A 12,423-nucleotide genomic window follows, 5' to 3' on the forward strand; every position below is an offset into this window, starting at 1 on the left:
ATTAAAACAAGGAGAGGTAAATGACAAAATCATATGTCTTTTCTACAAAAAGCACTTTGTGGGTATGATAAAGTCCCATCTTGTGTTTGACCTTGGGTAAGTTACGTAACTTCTCTGTGCCTCTGTTTCCCCATCTCAGAAATAAGAATAATTACAGCACCTGCCACCAAGGACTGTTTTGAGGATGAGACACTTAGAATAAGATGTGGCACCTACTAAGCACTTAATAACAATCATGTACGTATAAACTCAAACATTTTGGTAAATCCAATGTTGGTTAGACTATGTAGATGTGTGTGCTAAATATAAAAAAAATTGTAGATGAAAATCTATCAGTTTATCCCACCTTTAATCACGTAACAAATAACCACCCAGTGATAAAAGATACCACTTCTTTTAGAACTAAGTACTTGACAACCAATAATTACTCACTGCATTTTCTTTCAGCCCAATTATGTAATTCCAGTTAAAGGCACGCTTTTCTGATCTAATCTATCATTTGAAAGCACTGAGTGTCGGAGGAGATAGCACTCTTTTCCTATACACATAAAGACCTCAGCATCTTATTTTTCATGAAAAGCTTCTCCTATGTCTGATGCAGAAAAATAGCCCCTTAAAATTTTAAGTTTACAAAAGAATGTTCTGGTGACATGGATTGTCTTCCCTAAACATCTAGATATTGTTTTCAGCTAAAGCTTATTTTTAAAAACAACCTTAAGTCATGTGTAAAATAGACAACATAGTAAATCAAACAACTCCTAACAAGTAGGCTATTTCTAGAGACTCAACGTGTATTTCGTAAACAATATGCAAGCTGCAGCAATACCTCTGTCCACAAAATCTGACAAAAATAGCCCCAACACTGACTCTTCTAGTAGGTTAGATATCCAAGCAGTTTTCATTCTCTATCCCACAGAGATGGGTAAAACTAGATATCTAGACACGACAGCGGCTATTCTGAAGGTTCCTATTTAAATTTTTCTTTATAAACACTGTTGTTGCTTTTTATATCAACGATTTCATTTTAGAGGCTCGCTGAGATCATTCCAGGTGTAAAATAAGCTAATTAAACACACGCCATTTAAACACTGGGATTAGCCGCAGCTCAGGTTTGCAGAGCAGAGCAAGAACACAAGTCAAACCAGGCTAAGATGCTGCTACCCATCACAGAGATTCTCGGCTGGCTGCAGATGTCGACGCTTAGCACCAAAGATTAAGCGACTCACAGGGCTCCGGGGATTGTCACAATGCCTGGCCAGGGCTACCGGCAGGGACAGACTCAACTCCCAGGGTGCAGGATCAGCTCCAGCGAGCCGGTTCCACCTGCAAACCCGCCGCTCCGCTCCACCGGAGCTGCCTCTGCCAGAGAAGTGCACCCCCAGCCGCGCCCCAACTTTGCCTTGTGTGGTCCCAAACTTTCCCTGGTGGGTTAATAGGAAAATAAAACTAAAGGACAGACGCCCCACGAGCAAGCGGGGACGCAGCTGGGGAAGGCGCTTGGCCCGCATCTCCGCGAATCGTTTGTGGGTGGTTTGGGGAAGGGGAGCTTTCCTCTGGCGTGTCTTACCCCGACGGCAGGCCCTGCCCCGCCGCGCCCCCCACCTCGGAGCCGGAAGCAAGGGTGGTTGGGGTGGAAGAAGCCGGGGGCTCGGAAACCGCGCCCCTGAGCGGAGAGAGTTCGCTAACTCCTTGCGGGGCCTGGGGCCCCCACGTCCACCGCGAAGCCACCTGTGAGCCTGTGGTGCAGCAGTGGGATGCGCGCCACCGGATCCGGGGACAACGACCACTGCGGCCACCAAGCCTGGAGGCTGGCGGGGACTCGGCCGCCCGCACTTACCGGGATCCTCCAGGAGGACGCGCACGCGGAGGGGGCCCGAGCGCGGCCCTCCACTCGGGTCCACCGCTTTCTCTGGCCCTCCGCCTCCCTGCTCCGAGGCCCGGTCTCCGGCTCCGGCTGGCGCTCGCCGCCGCTCTCGCCGGCCGGCGCTGGGCTCGGGAGGAGACTGAGCCGCGCGAGCCCCGCGCGCCGCCCTTGGTGCTGCCCGGCCCCCGCCGGCCCCTCCCTCTCGCCTCTGCGCGGGGAGCGTGGCCGCAGCGCGCTCAGCTCCCGCGCCCTCTGCTCCACGCCTTCTGGGTGCAGAAGCTACGCTGGCAGCCGTCTCTTAGGAGATTTCTCCGCAGTGGGCACGGGGGTCAGGATTTGCTGGCGAGCAAGGACAGAGAGGAGAAATCATACAGGTCGGTGACGCGCCTGATTCCCAAAGCCTGAAAAGTGCTGCCAACTTTGGGGTTTCTCTATAGCGGGGCACCTCCTCTCCCAATTAGCTGCAAAAAGTGACAGCCGTCATCTATTTCTTTAGGAGGCTGTGTAATGTGTAATGGTGGAAAAGACGTTCAGTGAAAAGGCATAAAGGCCTGCAGGGCTGTGTGTTCAGGCCCAGGAGTCCTGAAATCTCGGGTTTGGAAGGTTGGGACACTGAAGGATCTTGAGTCTTGCGGGCTGACCTTTCATTTAATGGGTGATGAAACTGATACCCAAAACGGTGTCATTTTGAGTCACAGGGCTCACATGCTGGCTTCTGGACTCCCAGCCCAGTGCTCTTTCCTGACCTGTTTGGAAAGCAAGATTTCCTGGACCCCAAGAAATTGAGTCTTTTTGGGGATCAGAGGCAAGAATCTGAGCTAAAGAGTGGAAGAAGATGAGACAAACAGGTTACCCTCAGAAGCCTTTAGGCAGCCCTGTGACCAAGACCAAAACTGTCAAGAGGTACCCACCAGGAAGAAAACCTTTGGGGCTTTTAGCTCACCGTTTTCTACTCTCTTCACCCTCCACCCTCCTCTTACTTTCTGACTTAGAGGGGTTTCATGCCTTCCTGGGGCTGGGGGAATGTCCTCATATCCAGAAAGCTCACTACCTCTGATTTTGAGGAAAACTCTTAGGTTCAGATCTCTATATTTTTTCTTGATAAATCAAGAGAAGCCTTGGAAATGGACAAATCCCTTTTTCTCCCATCAAAACCAGGCATTTAAGACTACTGTCTTACTAAGGATTTCAGGGTCCTATTTTGGAAGTCACAGGCTGAACTTTTTTAATCTTTACTTTTTATTTTGGAAATTTCAGACATATACAAATGTAAGAGGATAGTGTAAGGAACCTCCATGGGGCCATTATCAAACCATGGCCAATCCTGTTTCATCTCTACCTCTTTTTCCTGTGCCATCATTTTAAAGCAAATCCCAGACATTTTATCTGTAAATATTTACAGAGAGCAAGGAAGCTATCAACCACTACCAGGGTTGTGTCAAAAGGACTGAAGAATCTATCAAAATAGGTTCCCACTAGGCAAGGATGGGTCATTTTGAGCACCCAAAATTCATAATAATTGCCATTATTTCAAACACATCAAATATGATTATATCTCTAAGTTCCTAATGATTCTAAAGCAACTCAGTTGATTGGTCACTGTTGAGGAATAAAAGGGAAGGAGCTCACTATTTTGAAGCTGTTTTAGAGAAAAGAGAACAACATGCATTTATTTTGCCTTTTCTAAATACAGAATGGACTTCAGGGTAACCAGTTAGGTATAGTTTTACTCTGCCTTTGTCTTTATTTTCCTGGTCTAACAATCCTAATATTCTCTGATGCAGTGGATGTCTCTGGCTACATGGGGTGGGGTGGGGGTGGGGACTGGATCTTCTATACAAGGTTCTGCTTAAGAGAAGAAAATTGTAATATATTTTTATCAATATTCCTACAACTATAAAGCACCAACTCTTTATTTTTTTAGATACCTGCATAAGTATAAACATTAGCTGGCATCATATTTACCCTTTTATTAACTGTGATTTCTTTGAACATAGAATTTATAGGAGTCATTGGTAATTACCAGTTAAGAATGTTGAGCTCTTTTTGTAATTCTGGAGGGGAGCCTTTCAAAAATGAACAATGAATTTTAAAAAGCGCGGGATCATCCTTAAGCTAATAAGGTCTTTCTTTTTTTTTTTTTTAAAGATTTATTTATTTATTTTGAGAGAGTGAGAATGAGAGAGAGAGAGAGAGAGAGCACATGAGAGAGGGGAGGGTTAGAGGGAGAAGCAGGCTCCCCGCCGAGCAGGGAGCCCGATGCGGGACTCGATTCCGGGACTCCAGGATCATGACCCGAGCCGAAGGCAGTCGCCCAACTGAATGAGCCACCCAGGCGCCTGCTAATAAGGTCTTTCTAATATAAAACTGCCAAAGGGAGAAAGGAACCAGGTTCCGGTTCAAGATGGAGACCTAAGAGGATCCTGAACTCACCTCCTCCCGCAAACGCACCGAATCTACAGCTACGTGGGGAACAACTTTCTCTGAAAACAAAAAACAAAAAACAAAAAAAATACCCAGAAACATTGTCTGAGAGACTCCTACTTGTCAGGTAAGAGAGGCTGGGACACAGTCTTGCCAGGACCCCCACCCTGGGTGGGAGGACCGACCTTGTGGAGGGAACTCAAAAGGCAGGCCTTCTCCCTGAGGAGTTGAGGGCTTTGAACCCCCTAGCAAGGCACCCCTCCTTTAAAGACCTGCACCTGACAGACAAGTACCCCTGAAACATTTAGCATTGAAAAACCAATGGGGGTCGCACCCACGAGCCCCCGCAAGGCTGTGATGACCTGAGAAGCAGCTCTTAAAGGGCTCGTTCCGACTTAGCCACCCCAGGGCCCAGGGCAGAAACCCTGGTTCAGGGGCGCCAGGATTTCGTGTGGGGAGCCCCCTTGCGTGTCCTGGAGCTTTGCCCTGAGGGGCAGGCATCCTGTCTGACACATGTGGGGCCTACGGGGGTGCTGTCCTGGGTGGGAGCCTGGCAGGCGCTCTCTTTCGCTCTGCTCCTGTCTTGCGTCGGCAGGGTTCCCGCGCCATCTTCTTTGTGTTGCGGTGTTTGTTTTTAATCCTAGACTTCTCCTTCTTTGGTTTTTCTTTCCTGGTTGGGTGCCATCTCTACACGCTGCCTCTGCCACAGGCCTGGAACAATCAAAGAGCTAGTTCTTGGCAGGCTGTGCCCCCCCCCCCCCCACCCCAGGGCTCTGCCTAGACAGCAGCCTGAAACACACCCTCAGCCTTTCTGTGGAAGAGGCTCATTTGCGTGTTCTGGAGCTTTGGCCCGAGGGGCAGGCTTGACGTTTGGCATACAGCTAAGGGTCTAGACCAGTGCATACCCTCTCTGTGCTCTCTCTCTGCCTCGCTACAGCTCCCAGGTATCTCCTGGGAGGCTCCTACACTTGTCTGGAGCCCCGATTTTTGTGACGGCTGCCAAGGACACGTCTAGGTCGCTTAGCACTGGTGGCCTGTGGGGCTTACACTTAGCACTGGTGGCCTGTGGGGCTTACACTTGTGGCCCCGTAGGACTGTATATATTTGCATACTTTAAAAGCTGGTACCTGGGGGTCTGGCTTCTAATCAGCCTGCATCTCTGGGCTGAGGTCCTCCCTTCTGGGACACTGATAGGTCTTGGCACTCCCTGAACTACAGTTACAAATAAAATAGGCTGCGTGGACAATCACAAAGGTTTGAGAGATAAGGAAGAGCTAGGACAAGTTTGAAGAATAAGGTTCATCTGTTATATGAGGCCACTCCTGTGGGACTGGAAGAGTTGGCTATTTCATCTAATGCATAGAAACCAACCCAGAGAGTCAGGGAAAATGAAGAAGCAGAGGAATAGGTTCCAAATGAAAGAACAGGATAAAACCTCAGAGAAAAACCTTAATGAAAACTGCCAAAGGGCTATGAATTAATAACTTACTAAGCACCCATATCATTTGGATAGAAACATAGAAACATAGGATGGCATGGTGTATGATAGGATTGGTGAGTTCCCCTTGCTTCCACCCAAAATGACACCCCCAACTGGCACTGTGCCTACAATTTCACCATTAGAAATTTATTGTTTTGGGCTTTTTATTTCATATCTTCTCCATAATAAGCTGAGAATTTTTAAAAAGTAAATGGCTCTAAAGTTATAATAAGCAATTCTATATTGTTTTTCACTTGATAGTCAGTCTAAAGGAAAATTTTCATGAGGGGAAAGTGGAAGAGAGATAGCTGAGCCAGGAAGTTGTGGGCAACCAAGAGACAACATGAAATATTCACTTTTTACTTTGTCCGTTTAACCACCTCTTTTTTCATTCTCCTCTCAACACACAACCTTCCTCCTTTCTTTCATTAAAATCCCACCCTTTCTGTTACTAATATCTGCAGGTAATCAGGGCACAAAAAAAAGATTCCCTATGCACAAAAGCAGTAATTCTCATCCTTGACTCTCATTCAATATTAGCATCAATGGAGGGATGTTTTTAAAAGACTCCTGACAATGACCCTCTTCTTTCCTTCTTCCTTTGAGCTTCTTCTTTTATTTTTTTTAAAGATTTTTATTTATTTGACAGAGAGAGACACAGCGAGAGAGGGAACACAAGCAGGGGGAGTGGGAGGAGGAGAAGCAGGCTTCCCATGGAGCAGGGAGCCCGATGCGGGGCTCGATCCCAGGACCCTGGGATCATGACCTGAGCCGAAGGCAGACGCTTAATGACTGAACCACCCAGGCGCCCCTTCCTTTGAGCTTCTTGAGGACAAGAATCAGTATCCTACATTTCCCAGCATCTAACACAGTGCTTGGCATTTGTTCAACACATATCTGTGGCATGAATTCATGAGTTGATGGCAAATGCAGTTACTCAGAGGAGAATGAATCCATCAGGAGGTACAGGTTCTGCCACAGTAACAAAGAGCTCAAAACTCACAGTGGCTAGAAATAAAGGTTTTTGTTTTGTATTTATGCTACCTGTTCTTTGTGAATTTTGTCATGTCATGCTCACTCCTGACTGCAGGCTGGTCACTATCTGGAACATTGCCAGTTGCCACCAGAGAAAAAAGATGCATTGTACTCGATTTTAAAGCTTTAGCTGGGAGGTGACGCATTACTGCCGTTCAGATTTCATTGGCCAAAGCAAAGCGCCTGGCCATATTTTCAAGAGAGCAAGAAGGTACAGTTGCACTATGTGCTTGGGAAAGAAGGGAAAGATTTGGTGGCTGGCACTAATGACTACCACAGTGAAGAACAGGAACAAACAAAGGGAACTAACATGTTGCATAGCTGCCCTGAACAAGTTTTCATTTATCTCTTCTAGCTCATGACTTTTATCACTATTATTCCCATTTTACAGATGGAAGAAACTGAGGCTCAGTGAGGTTAAGTAGCTTACCCAATATTAAGTGGTTCTCATTTGCCCAATATTGGTTCCAACATCCAAGTTCTTTCTACTAATCCTCATTTTACATGACTGAGATTTTTAGTCCCTGCCTAACTAAGAGTTAGTTGCATTTTTTCCTGTTGTGATTATATCGTTAGGTGATGCCTGTGGGATTCTTTCTACCACCAGCTGGTCTATAATCTAGGATAACTTTCTACTTCCTAAGAAGATCTGTTTTGCTTATTTAAAAATCACAGGTGTAAATACCAAAATAAAATCCTGACGTTCTCTGAAAAATGTTCTCCTTTGGCTCCCAACCCTGGGCCGACTTTGGGCCAACTTCGTTTTCCTTTGCATTTGGCTCATTTTTTTGGCCAGTGGCTCTCCCCTTCCAGTTCAATAAGAACCATAAAAGCAGAAAAAAATATCTGTGGGGTTGAGGGATGTAAGTACAGACTTCTTTGCTTTTGACAGTGGTTTTTGCAATAGCACTTAAAGCAACACACCTAAATTATTGCTCTTTTTTTCTTTTTCATCTATTTAGGTAATGAGAGATGATGAATGCCTGAGATTCTTACATTAGGGACAGGAATTTTTCCGGGCTTAAATGCTCAGGAAGCACAAAAATTGAGTTTCTCTCTGCAACACTAGCTCAGCTCAGGCCTCCTGGGCACCAAGGTAGGCACGGTGCTGAGGCAAAGCTTACAGGAGGGCAGGAGCGTGGTCTATTGATCCCACCAAGGGAAAACCCTGGCTGTCTTCCTGATTCTAGCAGGGCCTTCCTGAGTGACATTCAGGGTGCCCCTGACACTTAGGGGCTTCTTTTCCTTGCGACCTTCCTGTCGCAAGGAAAGAAGGATAAATAATACTGGTAAAAGGAGACCTGCTGGGCAAAAGGCAGAGTCAGGACAGTTCACTGGGTGGGCAAACAAGGAGCACTTCTTTCTAACAGCTCAAAAAAAGTGTATACCTGCTACCTTCCTTCTTAAACTACATTCTCTCTTTACCTATCTCTGGCTCAAAATTTTAATATAACATAGAGTTTAAGATACTGGGAAAGAAGAGCTATGTGCCTTGAGCATAAGCTTTTCTTCCATACGCTTTGACTTCTTTTCTAGTTTAATGTAGGGCAAGCCAGCTGGAATGTGCTACTGGATCTTTGGTTTTGAACACTGAAATAAGATCCTTGTTTGATTCAACTCATGAAAGTAAAATGAATGCATCACTAATCATTTTTCCAGTTCAGGGGTCTCAGGCTGTTCGGTTCAGCAACACCCCTCCCCCTCCAAATAATGGATATGTGTGTGGTGGTACGTTTGGGGGTCCTGATACCTTGGGAGCAGGCCTCCCCTGGCCCAACACTGGGACTCAGTTAATAAGTCTGTCTGGTGCTCCTACTCATCACCTCCCCAAATTAGCTTTTATCGGAATAAGAGTGATACCTTATTGTGTTAGGTGATAGAGTGATACCACCTGCCACCCCATTTTGCTTATTTCTCAGTTTGTTCAGAATCGAGACGGACAACGGGTCATATCAAATACTGCAGATAGTACTACAAGGCTTATTTAAAGAAACTGCAGCTTTTTCTCCCCACAACTCCTGCTTCCTTGTCCCCGGATGTATCATTTTTGAGGGTTTTAGCTGTTTGTTTGTGCTTCCCTGGTCCTTATCATTACCTTTCAAAGTAGTGGGCTTGTTTTATCTCTTAATTTTTCCTATGGGGATGTTAGCTATTAAATTCCTATTGTTAAAGAAAAGGATTTCTTCCTTTTACAGTGTCCCCACACTCACTCCCTGAAGCCCTCATCTCCACATAATCCTCTCCCCATTCTTTCAACAGTTATGTCGCCATTTTGAATAATTAATAGTCACATCTTTAATCAACAATACACGCTTTGAATTATGCAAATATAATCATCAGCTGAGTTGTCTAGCATACGAATTCACCCCAAACTCTCTGATGGCACTGTTCATTTTTCCCTCAGTATTTTCAAATGTCTCAGTTGATCTGCCTGTTGTGTGGTTCCCCCTCAGGAGACATCACTCCTACCTTCTTTGCCTGATCCTCTAATTAAGGCATATTTTTTTCTTCTCCATTTTATTTCTCTCAGAAGATTTTCAGCTTTATCATTTAATCCTTCTAGTATTAAAAAAGGCCACTTGTTATATTTTTAATTTTTAAAAGCTCTATCGTGTTCTTTGACTGTTTCTTTTATATATACTAATTCTCTGCTTTTAGTCCTTAGGTCTAGCAGCTTCTCTTCCCTTGCTTAGATAATAAAGCCTCATAAGGCCACGGACTTTTCCTGCCTTGTTCATTACTTTATGTTCAACACTTAGAACAATGAGTGAGAATGGCCATCTGCTAACTACACAGGATGGGGAAGGATCTTTGGAGATGTGATTGCTTCTTTAAGACTTTCAACGAAGCTTTCTATCTTCGGGGCCTATCCCGTGTCCTTGCTCAATTAGTTTTCTATTGCTGCTATTAAAAAAAAATAAACAACACAACCTCAGTGTCTTAAAATTTAAACCTAAAGCAGTTCTGTAGGTCAGAAGTCCAGTATAGTCTCACTGGACTAAAAATTAAGGTGTCCACAAGGCCGTTTTTCTGGAGGCTCAAAGGGAAATCTGTTTCCTGCTCATTCAGGTATTGGGAGGATTCTGCTCCATGCACTTGTAGGACTAAAGCCTTGATTTCCTTGCTGGCTGTCAGCTGGAGACTGTGTTCAGTCTTTTTTTGTGGTTCATAATGAAGGCTAATAGATCATAGACATTTTGTGTTTAGCCATTGGGTGTTTATTTCTATTCAAGCCACTTTGGTCAGCACTGCAAATCTGCTTGATACTCCCTCCCTCTCTCCTTCTTCACCCTCCAGTTTATTTATGTGGTATATTAGTTTCCTCTGGCTACCAGAGCAAATTACCGCAATCTTTGTAGCTTAAAACAACAGAAATTTATTCTCTTACAGTTCTGGACGCTAGAAGTGTGAAATCAAGGAGATGGCAGGACTGTGCTCCCTCTGAAGGCTCCAGGGCAGGATCCTTCATTATTTACCTCTTCTACCTTTTCTCTGCCTCTTTCTTCACATGGCCTTTTCCCTTGTGTGTCTCTCTATATCCTCTCCCCTCCTTACAAAAACATCAGTCATTGGTTTTAGGACCCACTCTAAATCTGTGATGATTTCCTCTTGAGTTCTTTAGCTACTATCATTTACAAAGACCCTATTTCCAAAAACAATCACATTCTGAAGTTTCAGGTAGACGTGATTTTGCTGGTGGGGTGGGGGTATTCAACCCAAAACATGTGTAGTTAGGGTCCAAGTCCGAGAAAACAATAAGGCTAGCTCACATTCTGACCACTCCAGCCTTGCCAATCTATGACTTGAACCTGTGGCACTAAGGTATATTCTCCCCTCACTTAGCCTACTTTAATTATTGTTTCAAGCAAGAGATTAGATTTCTCATGCCCGCCACTGATCTTGAGGGAATATCATTGACCCCTTGCTGTTGGGAACTCTGGGAAGTCACATGTGTCTTTCTCTCATGAATGGGTTGACAAGGATGAATCTTCTCTGCTAATGCTCTTCCCTGGATATCTCTACTTCCCCCCAATAACCAGTGGTAATTTGCCTCATAATTTATTCTACTGAGAGGACCAATGAACTTCCAGTCTTGACTTGGCCAAGTCCTTAGCAAAAGTATTAGGGAAGGGTCACTATTTTCCCTCAAATACTTCCTGTTCTGACAGTTTTCCATACTAGGCACACATCAGACTGTAACGGAGAACATCCCTTATATTTTTTATTTTTTTAAAGATTTTATTTTTATTTATTTGACAGAGAGACAGCGAGAGAGGGAACACAGCAGGGGGAGTGGAAGAGGGAGAAGCAGGCCTCCTGCTGAGCAGGGAGCCCAATGCAGGGCTCGATTCCAGGACCCTGGGATCATGACCTGAGCCGAAGGCAGTTGCTTTACCGGCTGAGCCACCCTGGCACCCCGAACATCCTTTATTAAGAGTAATTTTCTTGATCCTTACATGGAGCTGTCCATGCAGACTTAGGACTGATAGTTAGTGGCCAGATCGGTTATTAAAATACTGAAATATTTCTATATGTCTTGGTAAATGTTATCATAGCAACAGTGAAGTTCATTCATAATATAAACTCACTAGTTCTAATGAAATATTGTAGGATATATCAGCAACCCTTGATAAATGGCCACCTGTCATAAAAACATCTGAGAAACAGTGATAGCTCTATAGTTAGTTGGCCGAAGTCCAGTAAACAGTGCGGATAGATTTTGTGTTCTTTATAAAACTGCCTGTGATTTAGGAGAATGACCAGTTTATCTTCATCCTGGAATTATAGTTGCTATTGAATCTAAATAGTGTTTTTTATTTGTCTCTTATAGTTACTATGTTGTAATTCTTGTGTAAGTATATATTTTAATGTTTTGGAATGTAAGTATTTATAACAAAATGTTGAATAGAAATACCTAGAATGAAAGGACAACAAAGTTTGGATATGTTTCTCAATATTTCTATTAAATATAATTAACAGGAATAATTTGAATCTGGGAGTATAAAGAAGAAATGACATCAAAATTGGGCGCCTGGGTGGCTCAGTTGGTTAGGCGACTGCCTTCGGCTCAGGTCATGATCCTGGAGTCCCGGGATCGAGTCCCACGTCGGGCTCCCTGCTCAGCAGGGAGTCTGCTTCTCCCTCTGACCCTCTTCCCTCTCGTGCTCTCTATCTCTCATTCTCTCTCTCTCAAATAAATAAATAAATAATCTTTAAAAAAAAATGACATCAAAATTATATTATTAAAAGGTAAAAATGTTAAACATTTTATTAGATTAGGAATCAGGTGATGGGTATTAAGGAGGGCACATACTACATGGAGCACTGGGTGTTATATGCAATGAATCATGGAACACTACATCAAAAAACTAATGACGTACTGTATGGTGGCTAACATATCATAATAAAAAAAATAACTAAAAAAAGACAAATAAACAACAAAGAAATAAATAGAAGGAATCATGTTTTGTTAAATCTTATGACTTAAGCATAAGAAATTTATGATCATCATTAAGGAAAAAATTTTTAAATATCAAGAGTGAGTGAAATAATAAAAATTCAAAAGTTCAATAAAAATTCAATAAATATTTCAAAAATTTAAGTCAAATTCTTGAGAAAG

General features: G+C 43.9%; 2 protein-coding genes across 4 annotated transcripts in view; one reads left to right on the forward strand and one right to left on the reverse strand.

Moving 5' to 3' along the window:
* The window catches only part of SLC24A2 (solute carrier family 24 member 2), a 241,164-nt gene extending 239,151 nt beyond the window's left edge, over positions 1–2,013 (reverse strand). For 2 of the 3 annotated variants that reach the window (XM_073880865.1, XM_073880863.1), the window contains exon 1: positions 1,838–2,010. The gene's annotated coding sequence lies outside the window, so the exon portion shown is untranslated. Of the gene's footprint in view, positions 1–1,837 lie in introns of all 3 variants that reach the window. The other variant, XM_073880864.1, reaches the window with a different exon arrangement.
* The window catches only part of LOC141370590 (uncharacterized), a 109,869-nt gene continuing 99,200 nt past the window's right edge, over positions 1,755–12,423 (forward strand). The window contains exon 1 of the mRNA XM_073880657.1: positions 1,755–2,238. Coding sequence (XP_073736758.1) covers positions 1,755–2,238 — 484 coding nt within the window. The remainder of the gene's footprint in view (positions 2,239–12,423) is intronic.

Source organism: Callorhinus ursinus, unplaced genomic scaffold (assembly GCF_003265705.2).
Source record: "Callorhinus ursinus isolate GAN/ISIS: 27379988/994484 unplaced genomic scaffold, GSC_fseal_2.0 scaffold39, whole genome shotgun sequence".
NCBI lineage: Eukaryota > Metazoa > Chordata > Mammalia > Carnivora > Otariidae > Callorhinus > Callorhinus ursinus.